This window comes from Hypomesus nipponensis, chromosome 16, assembly GCF_054491055.1.
Source record: "Hypomesus nipponensis isolate SF chromosome 16, ASM5449105v1, whole genome shotgun sequence".
Lineage (NCBI taxonomy): Eukaryota > Metazoa > Chordata > Actinopteri > Osmeriformes > Osmeridae > Hypomesus > Hypomesus nipponensis.
The window spans coordinates 345031-367734 of NC_140376.1; the positions used below are offsets into that span (position 1 = coordinate 345031).

The 22704-nt window shown below is 49.3% G+C and overlaps 3 protein-coding genes across 7 annotated transcripts in view; 2 read left to right on the top strand and 1 right to left on the bottom strand.

Moving 5' to 3' along the window:
• The window catches only part of farp2 (FERM, RhoGEF and pleckstrin domain protein 2), a 33842-nt gene extending 24361 nt beyond the window's left edge, over positions 1 to 9481 (top strand). The window contains exons 17-27 of the mRNA XM_084676007.1: positions 132 to 213; positions 350 to 587; positions 2237 to 2367; positions 2462 to 2530; positions 2713 to 2802; positions 3327 to 3409; positions 3589 to 3707; positions 4824 to 4987; positions 6848 to 6955; positions 7083 to 7234; positions 7412 to 9481. Coding sequence (XP_084532133.1) covers positions 132 to 213; positions 350 to 587; positions 2237 to 2367; positions 2462 to 2530; positions 2713 to 2802; positions 3327 to 3409; positions 3589 to 3707; positions 4824 to 4987; positions 6848 to 6955; positions 7083 to 7234; positions 7412 to 7502 — 1327 coding nt within the window. The 3' untranslated portion in view covers positions 7503 to 9481. The remainder of the gene's footprint in view (positions 1 to 131; positions 214 to 349; positions 588 to 2236; positions 2368 to 2461; positions 2531 to 2712; positions 2803 to 3326; positions 3410 to 3588; positions 3708 to 4823; positions 4988 to 6847; positions 6956 to 7082; positions 7235 to 7411) is intronic.
• Positions 9368 to 14452, bottom strand: stk25a (serine/threonine kinase 25a). The gene is made up of 11 exons (XM_084675998.1): positions 14315 to 14452; positions 13413 to 13634; positions 13048 to 13104; positions 12833 to 12941; positions 11556 to 11713; positions 11229 to 11414; positions 10768 to 10913; positions 10407 to 10515; positions 10157 to 10231; positions 9948 to 10081; positions 9368 to 9815 (listed from the first exon to the last, which is right to left on the bottom strand). Exons 1-11 carry the CDS (start codon positions 14345 to 14347, stop codon positions 9776 to 9778), a joined length of 1269 nt encoding a protein of 422 aa, XP_084532124.1. The 5' UTR covers positions 14348 to 14452; the 3' UTR covers positions 9368 to 9775.
• Positions 14107 to 22633, top strand: boka (BCL2 family apoptosis regulator BOK a). Of its 5 annotated transcripts, XM_084676003.1 has the most exons (7): positions 15612 to 15815; positions 15907 to 16039; positions 16219 to 16299; positions 16594 to 16940; positions 17127 to 17255; positions 19815 to 19978; positions 21605 to 22633. In XM_084676003.1, the coding sequence occupies exons 4-7, from the start codon at positions 16697 to 16699 to the stop codon at positions 21728 to 21730; spliced, it is 663 nt and encodes a 220-aa protein (XP_084532129.1). In that variant the 5' UTR covers positions 15612 to 15815; positions 15907 to 16039; positions 16219 to 16299; positions 16594 to 16696; the 3' UTR covers positions 21731 to 22633. The 5 variants fall into 5 exon arrangements, with proteins under 5 accessions (XP_084532130.1, XP_084532131.1, XP_084532128.1 ...); XM_084676004.1 differs by lacking the exons at positions 15612 to 15815; positions 15907 to 16039; positions 16219 to 16299 and adding exons at positions 14107 to 14354; positions 14454 to 15135; XM_084676005.1 differs by lacking the exons at positions 15612 to 15815; positions 15907 to 16039; positions 16219 to 16299 and adding an exon at positions 14426 to 14589.
• Positions 22634 to 22704: the final 71 nt, after the last annotated feature.

Genomic DNA, 22704 nt, shown 5'->3' on the forward strand with positions numbered 1-22704 from the left:
CAGAGTTCATTGAACTCCAGTACAGTTCAGGTTAAGTTTTGCGTGATCTGTATTATGTAAAGATATTGTTTCCTGGGTAACACCCAGTTCCTTGAGGGGAAATGAATGATATTGTGTGCGTGTGCGTCCAGGGAGGGGCGCTCTAACGCTCACGTGAAGGGAGACTACCAGAGGATCGGGGACATCATGCTGAAGAACATGAGTGCTCTGAAGGTGAGAACACACCAGCAGTCTGGACACTAGATTTGTAGACTGCAGACTAGACTGTAGTCTGGTTTGGTGAGTGGAGCAGCAGTCAGGGAGGGAGTATACTACAGTGATATTCCCCCCTGCTGCGCCGGCCCTGCAGGAGTTCACCAGCTACCTGCAGAAGCACGATGAGGTTCTGACGGAGCTGGAGAAGGCCTCCAAGAGGCTGAAGAAGCTCGAGACGGTGTACAAGGAGTTTGAGCTGCAGAAGGTGTGCTACCTGCCCCTCAACACCTTCCTGCTGAAGCCCATCCAGCGCCTCATGCACTACAAGCTGATCCTGGAGCGCCTCTGGGGGCACTACTCACCCAACCACCCTGACCACGATGACTGCAAAGGTGAGACTTCTTCTGGGGGCTCCTGAGTGTGGCAACACACACACAGGGCTCGAAATTGGCACCCGCCAAGCGCCAATGGCATGTCGATTTTTGCAGCTCCCAACTACCGCGCCCGTCATGGTTTTAAAAAGCTTGTAACGCCAAAACAAACAGTTGTGCGCGCATCTAGGTGGCAGAAAACCAGGAAGATAGCCTTTATAACAGCTAGAGAATGATGCACATAATACAAATAGTTTGATTTAAAAATACAGAAAAGGTAGAGGATGACAGCATTTAAGAGAGAAAGCAATTCCCCATTGATCTGTCACATCAGAATTTTGATTTGGGTCACGAAAGTCTTGACATTTGAGTGAGTGCGTCGCCAGATAGACCGCATAGTCTTACTGGCAGCCATGTCTCTTTCTTGGTCACGTCACAAAGTTCATCATTTTACAGTTCAGTCAATTCTACAACAAAAGTTTTACAACAAAAAAGTCATGGTCCGATGCGAAGACCAAACCTCATGGACAAGGACAACCCATCTCACATTGGTCAAGAGGAGTAGTAGGCCCCTAGCCTGGTCATAACCAGACCCTAGTACATTTCATTTGTACAGAGGGTCTGGGATTGCTCCATTGACGAGCGTTAACTTCCTTGAAGGCGGGTACTCTGTTGAAGTTTAAAACTATTGGATCTGCCTGGAGCCACTCTGATCTGCCATAACCAATCACTTGCGTTCGCCTTAGCCAAGTCCTTCACCACTACTGTAACGGAGCTAGCTGCCGTAGCTGGAAAATCAAACTTTTCCATAACCCCGTGGGGAGGATGGCTACTCCATCATGGCCACCAACAAAACTCAGCAAAGATTGTTCTTGCTCCGGCTTTAACTTTTGGATATTCGGCAGCAACTCCGCCGCCATTACTGAACTACAAGTCAAACTAGCGAACAACATCAACGTCATCGTTCTCAGCCACTCCCTCTGTTCGCTGATTGGACCTACAAACATTTTGTTTCCAAATAACGACTAATACACCGAAATCCCAGACCTAGTACAGAAGCAAAATAAAAATTGAGCGGAAGTACGTAGGAGGGCAGAGCCAGGCTAGTAGGCCCCTGGAACCCTCTGAATTAATAAATGATTTCCAAAAGTAAAATTGGTTGATTTTGTTTAATCCATTCTGAGATTGATTTACAATGATATTAAAGTCTTATGTCAAACAATTTCAGAGTACGTCTGAAATGCCAGGTTTAATTTTGGCCGGTAAAAAATATTATTGGCTGGTCATTTTTTTCATCTACCAGCCATTATGTCTGGCAAGCCAAAAAGTTAATTTTAAGCCCTGCACACACACACTGTAAGAGCAGAGAGAGAGCTGAATGTGTCTCTGTGTTAGAGGAGCAGTCACGCATGTTGTCTTGGCTGTGTGTATTAGGGTGTATGTTATACCACCTGTCTAGCAGCACTGTCTAGGGCTTTAGATCTAGGTCTGCTTTACACAGTACTATATTATTTATGACAATATTACATGAAATGTTTCAGAAGCAGACCCATTTCTTTAATCTCCTTGGGTGAAGGATTATGTTTATGGCAAGCAACTGTTATTTTATGTTGAGAAGCACTGAAATATACTAATAATATACCAACTCTGCTGTGTGTGTGTGTGTCCAGAGGCTCTTGTGGAGGTAGCAGACATGGCGGCTCAGCTCCAGGGCAGCCTGGTGCGTCTGGAGAACTTCCAGAAGCTGACAGAGCTGCAGAGGGACCTGATCGGCATCGACAACCTGACGGCACCGGGCAGGGTGGGTGCAGGGGGCCTGGGCCCCCAGGGGGCGCTGCTGAGAGCAGCTGTGTCTCAGCTGGACTGTGACTGATGAGAGCACTGTGTTTTTCCAGGAGTTTATTCGAGAGGGCTGCCTGTACAAGCTCACCAAGAAAGGACTGCAGCAGAGGATGTTCTTCCTGGTGAGTAGGAAGAACAGTAGACTCTGCTGACCCAGCCTGCCAACTGCTGCTGAGCTCTCTGCAGATCCTGCCATCCTCAGCAGTATAGCTCATGTAGGAGGGACAGCAGGAAAGCAATCATGAGTGCAGAGTTGTTTGAGTCCTGGGAGCAGCTCAGCGTCTCAACCTGTGTCTCACTCCAGTTCTCAGACATGCTCCTGTACACCAGCAAGGGCGTCACAGCAACCAACCAGTTCAAGGTTCACGGCCAGCTGCCCCTACACGGCATGATTGTGAGTACAAATTGACCTTTAATCTCCGGTGACCTTTGCCTGTGAGAGGGGGTGTGTGAGAGGGCGTGGTGGGGGGGGACAGGGGAGGTCAGGGGGTGAGAAGGGGTGTGGGGGAGGGACAGGGGAGGTCAGGGGATGGGGGGGGGGACTTGGGAGTGGTTGTTGTAATGTGTCTCTCTGCTTGGTTCACTCACGGCTGCAGCTCATAGTGCTGGATGCTCCGGTGAGTACTGCCCCCCCACCCTCTCCCCTCCCGCTGTTGTCCCCAGTAGAGGCTGTTGTCCCCAGTAGAGGCTGTTGTCCCCAGTAGAGGCTATTGTCCCCAGTAGAGGCTGTTGTCTCCAGTAGGGGCCGTTGTCTCCAGTAGAGGCAGTTGTCTCCAGTAGAGGCCGTTGTCTCCAGTAGAGGCCGTTGTCTCCAGTAGAGGCCGTTGTCTCCAGTAGAGGCCGTTGTCTCCAGTAGGGGCAGTTGTCTCCAGTTGAGGCTGTTGGGGTTCCCTGGGCTCAGTGTTGTGTCTCCCTCAGGTGGAGGAGAGTGAGAACGAGTGGTCAGTTCCTCACTGCTTCACCATCTACTCTGCCCAGAGGACCATTGTGGTGGCAGCGAGGTATGGACTCACAGTGCTGTTACTACTCTGTCTGTCTGTCTGTCTGTCTGTCTCTACCTGTCTGTCTGGTGACCCTGTCTGTCTCTCTCTACCTGTCTGTCTGGTGACCCTGTCTGTCTCTCTCTACCTGTCTGTCTGGTGACCCTGTCTGTCTGGTGACCCTGTCTGTCTGGTTTCAGTTCCAGGGTGGAGATGTCGAAGTGGATCGAGGATCTGAACCAGGCCATCGACCGGGCAGGGAAGGCCCAGGAGAACGGAGACGTTGTGCTGGACCATGCCGTCTACGACCGCTCCAACAGTAAGCTCCCTGTGCCACCCCCCACACACACTCACACTCACACAAACACATGCTGTGTCTCTCACACACACACACTCGCACGCACGCACACACACACATGCTGTCTCTCTCACACACACACACTCTCGCACACACACAGTCAGACACACTACATATTGAATGGGAGTTTCTTCACTTTAGTGGTTTTTTGTTTTCATATTTCTTTTCCTGTGGAACCCTGGTGATGAAGTAACCCTTCAGGAATGGCTGTGGTTGGGGGGGGAGCGGTATTTGTTGTGCTTATTGTTTATGAATGTTTTTGATGTTGGTCCCAGATGGTGCCCTCATTGGTTGAATCTTGCCAACCAATGGAAAGCCTCCTCCCCATAGATCTCTAGATGACTCCTCCCCGTCTCCTCAATACTCCTCTTCCCTTCCTCTTCATGTCCTCCGACTTCCTTTTCCTCTTACCTCCTCCTCTTCCCTCCTTCCCTCTCCTCCTCCTTCCTCCTCTTCCCTCCTCACCTCCTCCCCTCCTCCTCCGCTTCTTCCATCCTCCCCTCCTCCTCCTCCTCACCTCCTCCTCTTCCCCCCTCACCTCCTCCTACTCTTCCCTCCTCCTCCTCCTCTTCCCTCCTCCCCTCCTGCTCCTCCTCCTCTTCCCTCCTCCTCCTCTTCCCTCCGCCTACTCCCCACCTCCTCCTCTTCCCTCCTTCCCCTCCTGCTCCTCCTCTTCCCTCCTCCTCCTCCTCCTCTTCCCTCCTGCTCCTCCTCCTCTTCCCTCCTCCTTCCCCTCCTGCTCCTCCTCTTCCTTCCCCTCCTCCCCTCCTGCTCCTCCTCCTCTTCCCTCCTCCTCCTCTTCCCTCCTCCTCTTCCCTCCTCCTCTTCCTCTTCCCTCTTCCCCACCTCCTCCTCTTCCCTCCTTCCCCTCCTGCTCCTCCTCTTCCCTCCTGCTCCTCCTCTTCCCTCCTGCTCCTCTTCCTCTTCCCTCCTCCTCTTCCTCTTCCCTCCTCCCCTCCTGCTCCTCTTCCTCTTCCCTCCTCCCCACCTCCTCCTCTTCCCTCCTCCCCTCCTGCTCCTCCTCTTCCCTCCTCCCCCTCTTCCCTCTTCCTCTTCCCCCCTCCCCTCCCCTCCCAGGGTCCTCAGATGAGGTGTGTCTGGAACAGGAGTCGGAGGATGACCTGCACTCGTCTCACGGCTCCTTGGACAAGCAGATGCATCACCGTGCCAACACCACCATGCATGTGTGCTGGCACCGCAACACCAGCGTGTCCATGTCTGACCACAGCCTGGCTGTGGAGGTACACACACACATACCTACAGACACACACACATACCTACAGACACACACACATACCTACACACACACACACACATACCTACACACACACACACATACCTACACACACACCACTAGAACTTCAGGTGTAGCTAGTTAGGGTTAGCATGAGCATCCTGTTGCCATGGCAGCATCAGACAGACAGAGGTCTGCTATAGGAGCCCATAACTCTCCCTCCCTCTCCTTCCCTCTCCAGTTCATCTTTCATCCACCCGTCTCCATGTTTTGTTCCTCCCTGGCGCTCTCCTTGTCTGGGGCCAGCTGTTCTCAGCCTGGTCTCTCTGGTCTCTCTCTTCTTCCCCCTGTATGTGGAGCACCACAGATGAAGGATCCATGAGGATGAAGATGTTCTCTGAAACTAACATCTCCTCTCTGCCCTGCATGAGAACCTCCTACCTTTTCTTGTATTGTCTTCCTGTTCTCTCACTGCTAACACGATAACTTCCTGTTCTCTCACTGCTAACACGATAACTTCCTGTTCTCTCACTGCTAACACGATAACTTCCTGTTCTCTCACTGCTAACACGATAACTTCCTGTTCTCTCACTGCTAACACGATAATTTATCATTCTTCTGTTTCTTCTTCCTCTTCTTCTCTTCACACCCCACTCTTTTCTTTCTGCGTCTTTGTGTGGTCTCACTTCCTGTCCTCCTCTCTCCGGACTCTCTCTCCTCCTCTCCTCACCTCTCTCCTCCGCCGTCTCAGTGTTCTGTTCCCCGGCGGTGTCTCCAGAGCTGCCCCCTCGTTACCTCCTGGGTCAGGCCCAGCGGCCCAACACCATCACTCACGTCTGCTGGTACCGCAACCAGAACCTCTCCCTCTCTGATTACCTGCGCATGAACCAGGTAGCCTAGCCCAGCAGACAGGCCCATGCCTCTGGGAGACCTGGTCCTCTCTATAAAAAGGCTCCAACACACTCAGATAGGGTAGTTGCAAAGAAGTGGATCTATTTTAGTGTCAGCATCCCAGCTAGAATGATTCTACTCAAGAATTATTCAAGTAAAATAAGTACTCCTCTAAAGGTCTCTTGAGCTGCACATTGTTGACTGGTCTTTCTCTCTTCTAACTTCTCTCCTCTCTCCCTTTGTCTCCTCCTCCTCTGTCTCCTCCCCCTCTCTCCCTCTGTCTCCTCTTCCTCTCTCTCCTTTCCTCTCTCCCTCTGTCTCCTCCTCCTCTCTCTCCTCTCCTCTCTCCCTCTGTCTCCTCCTCTCCTCTCTCCCTCTGTCTCCTCTCTCCTCTCTCCCTCTGTCTCCTCCTCCTCTCTCTCCTCTCCTCTCTCCCTCTGTCTCCTCCTCTCCTCTCTCCCTCTGTCTCCTCCTCCTCTCTCTCCTCTCCTCTCTCCCTCTGTCTCCTCCTCCTCTCTCTCCTCTCCTCTCTCCCTCTGTCTCCTCCTCCTCTCTCTCCTCTCCTCTCTCCCTCTGTCTCCTCCTCTCCTCTCTCCCTCTGTCTCTTCCTCCTCTCTCTCCTCTCCTCTCTCCCTCTGTCTCCTCCTCCTCTCTCTCCTCTCCTCTCTCCCTCTGTCTTCTCCTCTCCTCTCTCCCTCTGTCTCCTCCTCCTCTCTCTCCTCTCCTCTCTCCCTCTGTCTCCTCCCCCTCTCCCTCTGTCTCCTCCTCCTCTCTCTCTTCTCCTTTCTCCCTCTGTTTCCTCCTCCTCTCCTCTATCTCCTCTGTCTCCTCCTCCTCTCTCTCCTCCTCCTCTCTCTCCTCTACTATCTCCCTCTGTCTCCTCCTCCTCTCTCTCCTCCTCCTCTCTCTCCTCTACTATCTCCCTCTGTCTCCTCCTCCTCTCTCTCCTCTCCTCTCTCTCCTCCCCCTCTCTTAGAACCAGCTCTCAGGGTACCTCCTCAGGAAGTTCAAGAACAGCAACGGCTGGCAGAAGCTCTGGGTGGTCTTCACCAACTTCTGCTTGTTCTTCTACAAGACTCACCAGGTAAGGGCTTCTCTCAGCAGGGTACATACCTTATTACCACACCCTGGTCTCTTACGTGCTAGATACCTCAGTCGCACAGCCGGGTGAACTGAGAAGTGGTGGTTTCCTTCCATGTGTGTTCTTCCAGGATGACTTCCCCCTGGCCAGCCTGCCGCTGCTGGGGTACACCGTGAGCAGTCCCGGGGAGGCTGACAGCGTCCACAAGGAGTACGTCTTCAAGCTGCAGTTCAAGTCCCACCTTTACTACTTCCGGGCCGAGAGCGAGTACACCTTTGAGAGGTACGCTGTTGTGTTGGACAGCGTTATTATAACTGTGGTCCTGTCTGGTAGCAGTGCTGTGGTGACACACTGTGCCTGGAAAATACAAATTCAGCTTCTCAACTCGAGAGAGGCTGTGCTGACCTCTATGTGCCTCTCTTGTGCTCTCTCTCTCCCCTCCTCCCCCTCTCTCTCCAGATGGATGGAGGTGATCAAGAGTGCTGCCAGCTCAACAGGCAGGATCAGTCTGCTAGTCCCCAAGGGTTCTGGAGAGATGAATGGGAACTGAGGGGGGCTGGGGGCTGGGCCTCTTAGAGTCTCACCCAGCAGGGAACCATCATATGTCCTCCCTGGGTGTGGCAGGCGTTGGGTCAGTGAGGACTCGGGACTGGACAAGACTGGCAGTTGGTTTTCATGTCTTTGTTTTTACATTTCATACAAACCTTCCTCTAGATGCTACTGTGGGACAGTGTTGTTTAAAATGTTTATTTTTTGGTAATGCGTTTTGAAAATAATAATTATTATTCCAGTGTATAAGATAAGTGTTTGTAAAGAGGGAATGCTGTGTAAATCCATCAGATTTAGCAGAGAACTGTGAGGCTGGAGGGATTGTTTGTTTACCCTGCAGAGCCCAGCCTCAGGTGTCCTTGGAGGGTGGTGGATCACTCCTAAAGGGTTTGCAGTATTAGTGAAGGACTCTCTGTATCCTCTGCCAGGGTGAAGGTGACTGTTTCCTGTTGTCTCCTGACTGGGAGAGTCTGTGATGAAGGGGATGGGAAGGTGTTGGCAGGGTGGAGTCAGGTGGTGTAGCTGGGTGGAGTCAGGTGGTGTAGCTGGGTGGAGTCAGGTGGTGTAGCTGGGTGGAGTCAGGTAGTGTAGCTGGGTGGAGTCAGGTGAGGTGGTGTAGCTGGGTGAAGACACTCCCAGTTATTTTCAGAAGGGCATCATGTATGTTGAAACAGAGTTCAGGAGGGCAGGTGGTCTGGAACTTTCTCTGTTTTGGATGTTTACGAAATACTGAGACGATTCAGTCCACGCTGATCAAAGTATGTAGTATGTCTGTGGACAGTGCTGTGGGGATCGAGGCAGAGGAGTCTCCATGTTTCTGAGGTAGGAAGAGGGAACGTCTAAGGGACCCAGGCTGAACACCAAAACCGCCTTCACCAGCTGGGCTTTCTTCTTTGTGAACTGAACTTTCTAACCGTCTAGAATTTGTGACTCTAAACATTATTATTTAACAACATTGAAGCAGATTTATTTTATGTTTTATTATTACTATTTGGAGCATAAGGTATCCCATTGTTGAACAACCACATTTTGTTACTTTTTTTTTTTCTTCACTGAAATGTCCAACCTAACTAGTTTTTTGGATATTTTTCCCTCAAAGTTATTTGGAAAAAGCAAATTTCTGCTCCTGTTGCTGACTTCCTGTGTTGGGGACTTCCTGTATTAGGGACTTCCTGTGTTTGGGACTTCCTGTGGATGTTCTATTCACAATGAAAACCTTAGTTCAATCAGTCCGCTCTAAAACCATGACCTCTTCTCATTGGTAAAACACAGACATCATTTGCATCCAGTTACTCTTTCAAAGAAAGATGGGAAGGGAGGAGCCTCACGGGGTCTCCTGTCGAGGTGACAGGAACCCTAACCCTGTCTGTCTCTGTCTGCTGGTTCTGGAGTTGGAGGACCAACAATGTCAAGTCTGGCTACAGCCCTCACGAATACTATGATGTGGTCTGCTGGGCTGACGGCCTAGAGGTACAAGCTAGTTCATCAGGGTTATCTTTATTAAAACCATTTCTTCTTTTAGTTACTTTTACGTAGGTGAGTCAGGCCGTGTTAACCCTGCGGTCTGGACCAGGTGATCGAACAGGGCTGGAGACAAGAGGAGGAACTGGAGAACTGTACACGGTTATGTCTTGCTGTATTTCATTAACTGAGCACATACTGACATGACTGATGTCTCCCTCTCACACTCACACACACACTGAGCACATACTGACATGACTGATGTCTCCCTCTCACACTCACACACACTCTACATGAGTTTTGTTATTTTTTTATGAGTACTGGAATGATCTCTCTCTGTAGAGGGCACCTGTAATACTCCTGCCGTATCTGTCTCTCTCACACACACACACCTGGCCCCTGCTGTACAGTGTGTAACTCTATTTATTGTGTAGTGAGTCTGAAGGCCCAGTGAGGCCTGCTTGTAGTCTCATGTTATTGCATCAAAAGTAACAAATAAAATGGAAACTATAAACAGTTCTAGCTCCTCGATTTGTCTCTTGATTTCAGAGCAGCTTAAAGATGGCCGTCATGCTGTACGTACACACTCCACCGCATCACACCTAGTAGTGTTTTCCTGTACAACATTACGAATCATGTCATGCCCTCATGTCAGCGTGGATTATTCCCTGAGGACGGCTGTGATGAGCTTGTCTGTCAGAGGGGGGCCCGGTCGTCTGGGCTGAAGGTTCAGCATCACTCGAGGGGCGGAGCGGAGGAGACATCCTGTCCACACAGCTCTCTACCAGAGGGGGGCGCTGGTGAGGACAGCCTTTACTGTGACAAGTCATACCTGATGCCACTCGACGAGAACCTGGATGTAGGAGACCACACAAATGGTTTGGAAAATGCTAGACAATTGATATTGACCAAATGGACAATACTAAATCTGCCAGATTCAAACAAGGGTAGGATTTGTTTGGTTAACAGACCTGGAGCCCCTCACCTGCACACTCTCTCCAAGACGTGGGCCAGCATGCGGTCTGACATGCCTGGACATGACTCTTCAGCCAGGGAGATGGCCTTCTGCAGCTCCTCCAAGCCCCCCCGGCCCCTCCCTCCAGCCCCGCCCTGCTGCAGCTGCAGGGCACACCCTCACGTCACACAGGAACAGGTGGGGGTGAAGGTGCGGTGGACCAGGTGAGGAGGTGTTACCTGGTGCAGGATGGGGATGATGTCTGACGTCACTGCCTGTGCTAGTCTCCCTGCTTCTGCTGTGGAAGGTCTCACCTGTGACAGGTGACAGCTGGCATGAGCACAATGATAGCTTTACACTTTCTAATCTTGGGCTGGCTTAGTATAGCCAGACCAAGGAAAACTGTACAGTTACCGAATTATAAAGGAAGTGATTTTCACCAAACAGGGTAAGAGTGAATTGTGTTCTGTGTTGCAGGTGCTGATCTACCTGCTCGGAGTGTTGCAGGTGTTTCTGCTTGGGGGTGGAGCGGTGTCGCTGTCTGACTGTGGGGAATGTCCAGGTAGGATCCTGATCTCCCTCACCTCCATCAGCCTCCCTGCAAGAACACACACTCACTTATCACTCACACGATCAGTGTTAGACCACCTTCTGGATTGTACCTTCAGACATGGAAATTTCTCAAAGTTGAATCCTTGTATCTGAACACACAGGCAGTGTCACTGCCTTTGATCTTTTGCACAGAACACATCCTAATGTGGCTGCGTTCTGCGGTGGTCAATAGGCTAGCGATACAGTACTGATCACCATGGTGATACAGTACTGATCACCATGGTGACTGACTACGCACGTGTCTGAATCATCGGAGCTGGAGGCGTTGTCAGGGACGCGTGCCCTCCAGCAGCGGTGCCTGTCGATCAGCTCTGTCAGGTGGGACGTCTTCTTGGTGAAGCGCGTCAGGAACCTGTGCTTCAGCAGCTGCTTGGCTGTGGGCCGCTGCAGGACAGAGACGCTTACATCTGAGATCAGCTGTGGGCCGCTGTCCACACAGGAGACAAACGCTTACATCTGAAATCAATGTTCAGCAAACACTTTTATCCAAAGGGACGATGAGATCGGTTGTTAAGAAGTGCGACATAAAATCAAAGTTCAAGTGAAGTGATTAAACCAACAGTGGGGCTCTTTGGTGATTCAGTTGTCTGGTTTTCAACCAGCAACCAGACATAAATCTACTTTCTGTGGTAACATTCACGTGCCAAATAAGTCTAAACAAAAGAGGCTTGTTATCAGCCTACATAAACAGACACTCACGAATCTGGGGTCCTTGTTGAGGCAAGCCTCCACAAAGTCTCTGAAGGCTCTGCTGTGGGCCCCCTTTAGGGACGGGGCGGGGCTCTTGGGGATGAGGAAGAGCACTCTCATGGGGTGCAGCTCTGAGTGGGGGGGCTCCCCTGTGGCCAGCTCGATGGCTGTGATTCCCAGAGACCAGATGTCAGCCTAAGATGTAAAACATTCTTGTTGTGGTGAAAGATACTCCTCGTCCCTGCCATCATCCCTCATCCCTCTCATCACTCACCCCCCGATCCCAATAACATCTCAATTAAAGCACCTGGCCAATTAAGGAAGTGAATTCCTGACCTTGAAGTCATAGTCTGTCTGCTGGATGACCTCTGGAGCCATCCAGAAGGGCGTGCCCACGAACGTGTTCCTCTTGATCTGGGTGCTGGTCAGCTGACCCGCCACGCCAAAGTCTGCCAGCTTCACGTCCCCCTGCTCCGACAGCAGCACGTTGGCCGCTGCCGCAGGGTCACACAGTCAGGGTGGAAACTGCAGGGGCCTAGCTGGCATTACACATGATATATAACATGCAGGGGCCTAGCTGGCATTACACATGATATATAACATGCAGGGGCCTAGCTGGCATTACACATGATATATAACATGCAGGGGCCTAGCTGGCATTACACATGATATATAACATGCAGGGGCCTAGCTGGCATTACACATGATATATAACATGCAGGGGCCTAGCTGGCATTACACATGATATATAACATGCAGGGGCCTAGCTGGCATTACACATGATATATAACATGCAGGGGCCTAGCTGGCATTACACATGACATATAACATGCAGGGGCCTAGCTGGCATTACACATGATATATAACATGCAGGGGCCTAGCTGGCATTACACATGATATATAACATGCAGGGGCCTAGCTGGCATTACACATGATATATAACATGCAGGGGCCTAGCTGGCATTACACATGATATATAACATGCAGGGGCCTAGCTGGCATTACACATGATATATAACATGCAGGGGCCTAGCTGGCATTACACATGATATATAACATGCAGGGGCCTAGCTGGCATTACACATGACATATAACATGCAGGGGCCTAGCTGGCATTACACATGATATATAACATGCAGGGGCCTAGCTGGCATTACACATGATATATAACATGCAGGGGCCTAGCTGGCATTACACATGATATATAACATGCAGGGGCCTAGCTGGCATTACACATGATATATAACATGCAGGGGCCTAGCTGGCATTACACATGATATATAACATGCAGGGGCCTAGCTGGCATTACACATGATATATAACATGCAGGGGCCTAGCTGGCATTACACATGATATATAACATGCAGGTGTGGGACTTATTATACATTGGGGGGACAACTGTCCCCAGCAAATCTGTCCCAGACACTTTTTAAGAAGAAAATCATACTTATCGTCTGCATTCTCCGCCATTAAAACAAATTGCCCCCCTTTTTCTTTTGTTCCTTTTTTTTTTACTAGTTTCACCAATAAATTAAACAGTTTTCTGTGTGTGTGACCCAGCGCCTGGTGGATGTGGAGCACATGGCTGCTGCTGGGAGGAATGTTCCAGAGACCTTTGATGTCCCTGTGGATCTTCTTCTCACTGTGCAGGTAGTCCAGCCCTCTCAGGATCTCTCTCACGATGGTGGCTATGTAGGCCTCCGCCAGGGGCCCCGGCCTCAGCTACACACACACACATTGTATAGACACACATATACACACACTACAAGAACACAGGTTAAACAGTGCTGGAATCTGACTTGACAGAGAAGAGAGTCATGCTTAGTACCATGTCCAGAGCAGAACCTCCTCCCAGGTACTCCATGATGATCCACAGCTTGGTGCCCTGGACACAGAACAGGTGCTTTACCCAACCACCCTCTCATGCAACAATATCACCAAATACACCATGTACAGGCGGGACCATGATTATGGACTTTTATTTAAAGCAACGTCCAGGACAAAGCAGATTTGCACCTACAAGCTCAACATGCAGTTGCAGTTAAATGCTTTAACCATTGAGCTATACCCCTGAGTTTACCAGTGTACCATCCTCTGAGTAAAATGAGATTATGAAACTTGTGTGCTGACATTCTACCGGTTTCTGGAAGGTTTTGTCGCGTCTCCGCTCCTCCAGGAGGTGAGGGGGCATACCTTGATGTAGGAGGCGTAGTACTTGGTGACGTGAGGGCTGTCACACTGGCCCAGGATGGTGATCTCCTGCTGGATGTCCTCGATCTCATCCTCGGCCTCCTCCAAGTCGATGATCTTGATGGCCACCACTTCCTGAGTGAGGCTGTTGATGCCCTTGTAGACCTCCCCGAAGGAGCCCTTTCCAACACGCTCCAGTTTGGTGAACAGCTGCTCTGGGTCCAGCTGGGAACTCAGACACAAGTTATGTGTTCATCTCAGTGTTTTATGTACAGTATATTTATGTATATACAATATTGTAGATTTCAGCTGTAATTGTTTGTTGAAAGTGTTTTTGTCCCATTTTTTTCTCTGCACCAAAACGCAACAGTGACAGGATTTGGTTACTAAGCAACAGAGGCGAGTGTCTGTGACAGGGTTGTCCTGCGCTAGCAGGGCCAGGGTTGGCACTCCTGGACATGTAGAACACAGTTCAGTTTTAAAACGTAACAAATGTGACTTAACGTGATCTTTGCCCTTTGCTACCCAATCGAACATCTCATCAGTTGAGTCAATGTCTGTGGGGCCACAGAGTCCAGCAGCTGCCCATGCCGCCCACACCCTCACAGGAGAACGCACTTTCAACCAGTTGACTCAGTTATATGAGAGGTTCCTCCCCACATGGACTTTTGCCCTGACTGAGCCTCAAAGTTGCTCTATTACTTTTTCTATACAGTTTCATGGCCTGTTTGTTTTTTTTCCACAATATTAATTGCTGTTTGTTTTTTATTCTTGTCATTATTTGTTTCAGATAAACATGTACATTCATGTCACCCTCTGGATTACAGGGATCCCCTCTGCGCCGCTGTGCCAGTTCTCTTATTGGTTAAGCTTGGCCAGGAGTGCGTAACGCCTGACCCAATTACCTGGTTCTGGCGCGTGTACAGGAAACGTTCCATCGGTCCGGTGAGGAATTGCGGTTAAGTCTCTTTCCGCCGAATGTAAACTGTATATTTGTGAGAATGTAGACTGTATATTCTTGAGAATGTGTTCCTATTTCCGTAGAAAATCCGAATGATCTTTTCCAGCGAAGCCTTTAGAGAAAATGGATGTTTAACCTCCTGCGAGACTGAGTTAACTCAGAGCAGCATATGGTCACTACCGAACAATGTGATCCGTGGGGACAGCAGATGTCAGAGATGTAAGACTCTTATCAATATTTAAGAGGCAGGCAGCTACTCCACCCACATTATGGCAGAGTGATTAAAGTGATAGTGAACCTAAATGGGATCTCAAATGAAAATAGAGGAATCGTTTTTTCCATGATCATGTACATTAACAGTTTCCGAGATAGCAGAAATGTCTTTAATCTGCCATGACTATTATCCAGATTCGTAAATGAAGTACACAATAAATATACATATATAAACGTTCATTTAAGCATAGATGTTTGTTTGACACCAGTACACAACTCTATATCGAGCTTTTCCTCACATAAACATGTATACATTCAAAAAATCTTTGTGATGCATCAAATGTCAACACACTCGAGCATCAGATGGTAACGGTAATTCTGGGAGCTTTTCAAGTGGTAGGCCTAATGGGTAGGGTAATGATGACTTCAGTAATCAGAGGAATCATGGAGAAGAATGTGGCAGCGGAGGCCGTTCCCCGGGCAAGCCCAAACAGATCTCCCTTCTCCTGAAGCGTGGGGGACTTTCCCTGACGGCCCGTGGGCGTGGGGCACGTGGGTATTGTGACGGTTTTTAAACACAGACAGCATATTCTTCTACATGAACTGAATCTGAAAGGGAACTAAACACCTACAATTAAACCATCTTGACTGAGGAGAACTGAAGAATAGGCCCACAAGCTGGAAATGCAATCAAATCCAATCAAATGTTATTTGTATATCCCTTTATACAATCAATTTCAGGGCTTCCCACGTGCCCCTCGAACTGCACCTATAGAGGGGAAAAGAAAGGGATTATTTATGGTTTATTAATATCTGTGCTCAAATTATAGCAGGTACATTTCCCCTTTACGTGGTTATCTTTTTGCCCCTTTGTCCTCTGTGATCTGTGCTTGACTACTAGCTCCTCTGTGATCTGTGCTTGACTACTAGCTCCTCTGTGATCTGTGCTTGACTACTAGCTTGGCTGCGGGGCCGTTGGATGCATTTTACAGCCAGGCCATTGTATTATCGAGGGTATAGACTCCAGTTATGTCATGCGCAAGGCTGTTGGTATGGTTACCAAGGGGACCAATATCGTGATTTAAACTGATGTTCTTACACTCAACTTCAGAAGTGACTGCACAATAAATTTGTATAAATACTTTGAAGTAGCCTATGCACGTCTAACAATCTGCCAAAGGTTGCGTTTAAGAACAGGACCAACGGACATTGATGCACCGACATGTCATCAGGTCAAATATCTCATTTCACTCAACCTGAAAAGCAAGACATTTCACGGTAAAGTGAACACTTGCGCAACTGCTAATGATCGAGTCTCTACAGGGAAAGTTCCCCCATCAGGGAATACCAGAAAAGGGGATGAGGCGGGGCATCAGTGAATGTGAGGGCTCGTTATCTCCGCCTGCGGACTAACCCGAATGAGTGTCCATAGAAGGAAACGTTGCCGGAGCGCGCGGTGCGTTTCAGAGCATGACGAATTGACCGGACGGTTGGCCGCTAACCCACGATTCATTATTCAATGGTCAAAACAGCGTCTGGGTACTGGGTTACTTGGCCCAAATACCTCAAAAGTTTAGTTCATTAAGAGGGAAATATTAATTTTCCGTTGCTTCATTTGTCATTGAGTCGCGGTAGGCTAGATCAACAAGATGGATCTGGAATATCACACACCGCTTCGCACCCCAATTTTTCCACCAAGGAGTTAAGCGGTTCAAGGTTGGGTAATGTTGATGTGGCTTTGTGCCTTTGCTCTGACTAACGTGGCAGAGCAACTTCGTCATGTTCGTTCATTATTTTGCTAAATGTTATGTCCACCAGACCTTCATCAGAAATTATGTCGCAATTATTATCCACTAGCCGGTATAGAATGTCTCAGTTTGGAACAGGAGTTCAAATTAACTCTTCAAACTGTAATAATGCGCAGCCTATTTAACTTGCACATAAAAGGTCTGTATTATTTTGTATCTGCCTGTCTTAACTCAACTCTGTTTCTGTTATAATCTATTTCAGGAAGATACTCAAAAGATTCTCATCAGAGGGAGGAGGGCTAGATTTGTTTTGACAGTCAACCGCCATACACGGCGACTGATTAGGAGGCGCGGCGTTTGAGTGCATGCCAGCGGTAATGAGGGGCATGGAGATGTTGCGCCGCTCGTCTGTGTTTGCGGCTGAAGTGATGGAAGTATTCGACCGCTCGCCCACAGACAAGGAACTCGTGTCGCAGTCCAAGGCTTTATGCAGGGACTACATCCACTCTCGGTTGAACCGAGCGGGAATAGGATGGTCAAAGCCTGAGCACGGACTGTCGGCATCGGGGGGCACGCTTGGAGAGGTGTCCTTAGTGCTCCTCTGGCTGGGTGAGTGTCGAGGTTCCTGTTTCTCCACGCCAGACATGTCTCAGCTTTTCGCGTGATGATGTTTTCATTTTACCGCAACAGCAGAATCTCATGACCAGATTGAAACGCTGATTGACTCATTAGACGGGGCGTGTAGAGGCAGGTCCCTCTATATATGAATCTCGCCCATGTTGTGTTGTCTCCCAGGTGACGAGTTGGAATACCTCCGGCCCAACATTTACCGAAATGTAGCCCGCCAGTTGAACATCACGGTGGCGTCTGAGAGCGTGGTGTCGGACGCCTTCCTAGCAGTGGCTGCTGACATTTTCTCCACAGGTAACATCTGCTTTCAGAGAGCTCACTTTATTGGACACAGAGGTATTTGCGTGCCGTTTGTTGGCAGACCAGCACCAGGTTAATGGAAGGTGGGGATGGCGGTAGGCCTAGTGGTGTTATGGAGAGAAAGGAGCTGAACTTTTGAACTTACTATCAGTGAAACAATCTAAACGCAACAAATGGGGATTCAAGGCAGAAGCTTGACTCATTTTATGCAGTAATAAATTGTATTTTTTCTGCTTTTATGGCTCTCTTCTAACTGATTTATAGAAGACCTGAGAGTGATGGTAAAAATAGACAATTTTTAGAGCAAAACACTGAGAGAGAGCCCTTGCAGCACTTTGTAAAATAAACAGTCTAGGATCAGATTCAGGCTGTTTCTGCTGCAGGTCTCCTGCCTGCCAGGGTGGAGAGCAATAGTCCATATTAGGCTAGAATGTGGCCATGTGAGTGTTTTCAGGGCCCCTCCCTTCAGCTCACCCAGCAACTTCAGTATAACCAGCCTTTTTTCCTCAGGGACTACAAAGCCTTTCTACTGAAGTGACTGACAGAACAACACGAAGGCGTGCCACTGGCCAAGTTCAGACCTCTTTCTGTTTGTGTTTGAAAACTGGATTTGGAGTTATGTTTGTAGGGAGAAATCTTTGTGATTGATACAGTGTTGAACAGCAAGATGAAACTCATGTTTCCAACTCAGACTATCCCTCAACATGTCATCTGACAGACAGAAGCCAGCGTTCACTCTTTCCCAAACTTCTACTGAACCAGACAAAATCCCACAACTTTAACAATGTCAGATTGGGTTTGAGGAGTTGTTACATTGGTAAATACTATTCAATGTTTACATCCAACATTTTAACCCTCATGCAAGGATACTTAACGTGAGGCTGACAGTTTATGGGAGGCCTGTCCGCCCTGCAGCCTGCCTATCCCCAGAGGAAGCCCTGGGCTGTCAGATTACAGGCTTGCAGGCTCTGGACAGGGTACACAGTTTCCTTCACCAGCTATGGCTCTTCTCAAATTTGATCTGCTGTTAAAACATGATAGGTCAGGGATAAAGCACATACGTTTTACAAACATAAAAACAGACTTTATATGTTTTATATTTGTGATTGATCTCAGATGTAGGTTTTAGAGGGGACCAGACCAGTCTTATTTTGCGGTCACAAACCTGGTCAGGTCAGACTGGGAAGCAGCCGTAGAGAGCTTAAAAAGGGATTTGCTGTTCAGAGAGACAGAAGTCTCCACTATGCTGCTCTTTATACAATACACATGGTGATGATACTCACTGAGGCCTGGAAGTGTCAAACACCAGCTTGAATCTTCTCCCTGCACCATAAATGGGTAAGCAGAGAAAATCCCAATTTAAAACATGAGGATTAGGTTTGATGAATATCTGTTGTCGAGGCTAATAAGAAATAATGAATCCCACTCTGGCAGGCAAACCCAAGCTATTCCTGGGGGAGTTGGGGGTGAGACAGGCGCGGCGGTCGAATGCCCTGGGTTCATTCTGTGGTTATAAAACGTCTTTGTCCCAGTTTAAACCAGAAGGTTTCTGGCAGGGGAAGAGAGCCCCCAGTGTCCTCACAGCCCTGCTGAGGCCTCACTCCTCACAGCCCTGCTGAGGCCTCACAGCCCTGCTGAGGCCTCACAGCCCTGCTGAGGCCTCACAGCCCTGCTGAGGCCTCACAGCCCTGCTGAGGCCTCACAGCCCTGCTGAGGCCTCACAGCCCTGCTGAGGCCTCACAGCCCTGCTGAGGCCTCACAGCCCTGCTGAGGCCTCACAGCCCTGCTGAGGCCTCACAGCCCTGCTGAGGCCTCACAGCCCTGCTGAGGCCTCGCTCCTCACAGCCCTGCTGAGGCCTCACAGCCCTGCTGAGGCCTCGCTCCTCACAGCCCTGCTGAGGCCTCACAGCCCTGCTGAGGCCTCACAGCCCTGCTGAGGCCTCACAGCCCTGCTGAGGCCTCACAGCCCTGCTGAGGCCTCACAGCCCTGCTGAGGCCTCACAGCCCTGCTGAGGCCTCACAGCCCTGCTGAGGCCTCGCTCCTCACAGCCCTGCTGAGGCCTCGCTCCTCACAGCCCTGCTGAGGCCTCGCTCCTCACAGCCCTGCTGAGGCCTCGCTCCTCACAGCCCTGCTGAGGCCTCACTCCTCACAGCCCTGCTGAGGCCTCGCTCCTCACAGCCCTGCTGAGGCCTCGCTCCTCACAGCCCTGCTGAGGCCTCGCTCCTCACAGCCCTGCTGAGGCCTCGCTCCTCACAGCCCTGCTGAGGCCTCACAGCCCTGCTGAGGCCTCACTCCTCACAGCCGCGCTGGACCTCGCTCTTCACAGGCCTGCACACAAACCACATAATCAGCAGCTCTTTCTTCCTCTTTATTTAATCCCTCTTTGTCGGTATCAAGCCGAGAGGTTGAGTTTTAGGTTAAGCCAGTGTGGTGTGTGTGGTTTTTTAAGAGGGTTTGTTTTTGAGGGTCAGTATATCCTGCAATCTCTTCACCTTTCCACCTCTCCCTCTCTCCTCACTCTCCTCTTCTCCACCCCCCTCCCTCCCTCCCAGGTGTGACGTGGGGGAAGGTGGTGTCTCTGTATGCTGTCGCGGGGGCGCTGGCAGTGGACTGCGTGCGTCACGGCCACCCTGCCATGGTGCACACCATCGTGGACTGCATGGGAGAGTTCGTCCGCAAGAGCTTGGTGACCTGGCTCAAGAGGAGAGGGGGCTGGGTGCGGCCACAGGAACAATCACAACATGTTTACATCATCAGCAGATGCTTTTATTCAAAGCAATGCAAAGCTGGAGAAATTCAAACCTTGACCTCTTTATCTACAGTCGAGTTCTCTATGCTTCACCACTTAGCTCCACCCCAGAAACTGCAGAGACACGCAATAAGGCCCAGGCACCATCCAACATCAGTGGTGTTTCTGGTTAGATACCCAAGGTGGTGTTTCTGGTTAGATACCCAAGGTGGTGTTTCTGGTTAGATATCCATGGAGGTGCACAGGCTGCATAGAGGGTGGGGGGGGGGGGGGGGGGTGTTTGACTTGTCTGCATTCATGATCTGGCAGGTTAAGTCCTTGGTATGCGTATTATGCTGTGAAGGTAGGGAGGACTACTTAGCAGACAGGATTTACACTGCTCTTATGCAACAATGTTGAAAGTAACAAATGCACAGTAGGGGAGCTGGTTAAATCAGGTGTCTAGGACAGGGTTACTTATCTGTTTGGGAGGGACTGTGCTCTTTAAGCAGTTTACGTCAGATTGAAGTACAATAATGGAAGGCACGGTTTGGTGGTTCTGTGGTTGTGAGATACTGTGCATGCATAGGACACCCTCTCTGTGCTACCACTGCTGAAGAACATAAAGAACACGAATTACATCGAAGTGAGATTACTTGAGTATTTAAGTGGTGCACAGACAGAACTGGGACTGGGTCTGGCATAGTGCCTCTGTCGGGGTCTGGGTTCTGCCCTGGTGGCTGGTCTTCAGAGAGAACTAAGACTGCAGCCGTCTGAAGCAATGTGTTGCAGCAGACAGTTAGACCAAGCGTGTCCCTCGAGGCTGCCTGTGTCTGGAGCTGCTTCTGAGGCAGTGAACTCTTCTGGATAAGTGGGGCGTTACAAAACGGAAGATAATACGTTGTATAACTCAGCACAAGGGGGAGAATGAGGAGCCTATTTCTCTAAATGGCTGTTTGTGTGGATTTGTGATTACAGACGTTGTAGGAGGTTCACAGGGCTCAAGTGGAACTTGACGGCTGTTTCTTTGTTGATATTCAGCTGTTTTATTGCCTTTCAGAACCTTTGGCCAATTGTTAAAAGCGGAATGCTGAAATATGTTAAGATTACAGTGTTAGCTTTGGCTGTGAAACAAAATCAGGACAGTCACTATGTGTTTCCGCTCACTACATTTTCCCAGGGGTTTGTCAGATGATTTGAAAGTTATTTAAAACTCAAAGTTCAAGACCCTAAACTACAAAACCACCAATGAAAACTGTTCAGTAGTTGGATGACAGTCAGAAGGCTTTTGCGTGACACAACATGCTATGGTCAGCCAGTATTACAAACATGGCTTCAGACATCTGTGCCAGTATGATGGTAACAGTAGGTATTTTATTGATCCCCAATGGGAAATTGTGGCTTTCCAGAAGGCAAGAAGAGGAAATGGGAGAAATGTACAAATACACAAAATACCAGAAATACACGCCTGTACATAATGTATCACACATGTATACAGAACACTGGTGCACTTTGCTTTGGATGAAAGCTTCCGCTAAATGAAAAATCTGTAATAGTTCCAGCAGCTTGTAGGTGGTAGCCTCTATCTAAAGCAGCCCTCCCTCTCCTCCACAGGCTGATGTGACCAAGTGTGTGGTGAACACAGACTCCAGCTTCCGGTCCCATTGGCTGGTGTCAGCAGCGTGCGTGTGTGGACACTACCTGCAGGCTGTGGTTTTTTACCTGCTGCGGGACAAATAAGGGGGCGTGGCCACTCCAAGGACTGTCTCCCCCCCTCTCCAGCTGAGGACTGCCCCCTGCCTCCTCTCAGCCAACCACGGCTGCGTTTACGCCTGCTTGAGTTTGCACTGAGTCTCCGTGATCCCCACTCACCTATAAGAACACCACCCACTCACCTGGAGGAACACCACCCACTCACCTATAAGAACACCACCCACTCACCTGGAGGAACACCACCCACTCACCTGGAGGAACACCACCCACTCACCTGGAGGAACACCACCCACTCACCTGGAGGAACACCACCCACTCACCTGGAGGAACACCAGCCACTCACCTGTACATGTAGCTTCTATGATACAGTTCAGTCACATGCATTCCAGTTCAAATGTCATCAAGGTATTTGACTCCTTTGCAAGAGTCCTGAGAGAGTGAGTGTTTTAGTCATTCAGAGTTACAGGAGTAATGCCCTATGGACAATATTCTATTGTGAGAACATGTTAAAGATTATCATTACTGGTGAACAAATAACTGGTGAATAATTTCAAATTAATGAAATCTAGTTTGGGAAAGAGATCTGCTGCTCCCTTGTGTTTGGAGATCAGAATGAACCGAGCGAACACTTTTTCATTGGGTGGTCTATTATAAGCCAGTACAAAGTATTACAATCGATCACTGCAAATGTAAATTGCACAGATCGTTTGAGTGTGTGTGAGAAAATAAAGAGTTAAGAGAGTCATTTTTTGTGTGAGGACGTGTCAGCTGAACTTTGACGTTTTGTGCAATTAGCAACTAAATGTCACGTTCTTTATCGTTATTTTGTCTTTGTTATTTTTATTTATAAAATGTATGTAAATACCTACACCTTATGTTTGGCATGCAGCACAGTGTCTCCTCTAGAAATAAACGACTATAACGACTTCATATTTTCAGTTAATAAGTCACGAAACTCAAATAATTCAGACGGTGGGGAACTATCTTTGTTTTTACCAAAT

Coding starts and splice junctions, on each gene's coding strand:
- boka (XM_084676004.1), top strand. CDS start 16,697: ATGCCAGCGGTAATGAGGGGCATGGAGATGTTGCGCCGCTCGTCTGTG. Junction 17,256..19,814: donor TGCTGACATTTTCTCCACAG/GTAACATCTGCT, acceptor CCTCCCTCCCAG/GTGTGACGTGGGGGAAGGTG. Junction 19,979..21,604: donor TCAAGAGGAGAGGGGGCTGG/GTGCGGCCACAG, acceptor TCTCCTCCACAG/GCTGATGTGACCAAGTGTGT.
- stk25a (XM_084675998.1), bottom strand. CDS start 14,347: ATGGAACGTTTCCTGTACACGCGCCAGAACCAG. Junction 13,105..13,412: donor ACTACGCCTCCTACATCAAG/GTATGCCCCCTC, acceptor TTCTGTGTCCAG/GGCACCAAGCTGTGGATCAT. Junction 10,516..10,767: donor AGCTCCGATGATTCAGACAC/GTGCGTAGTCAG, acceptor GTGTTCTTGCAG/GGAGGCTGATGGAGGTGAGG.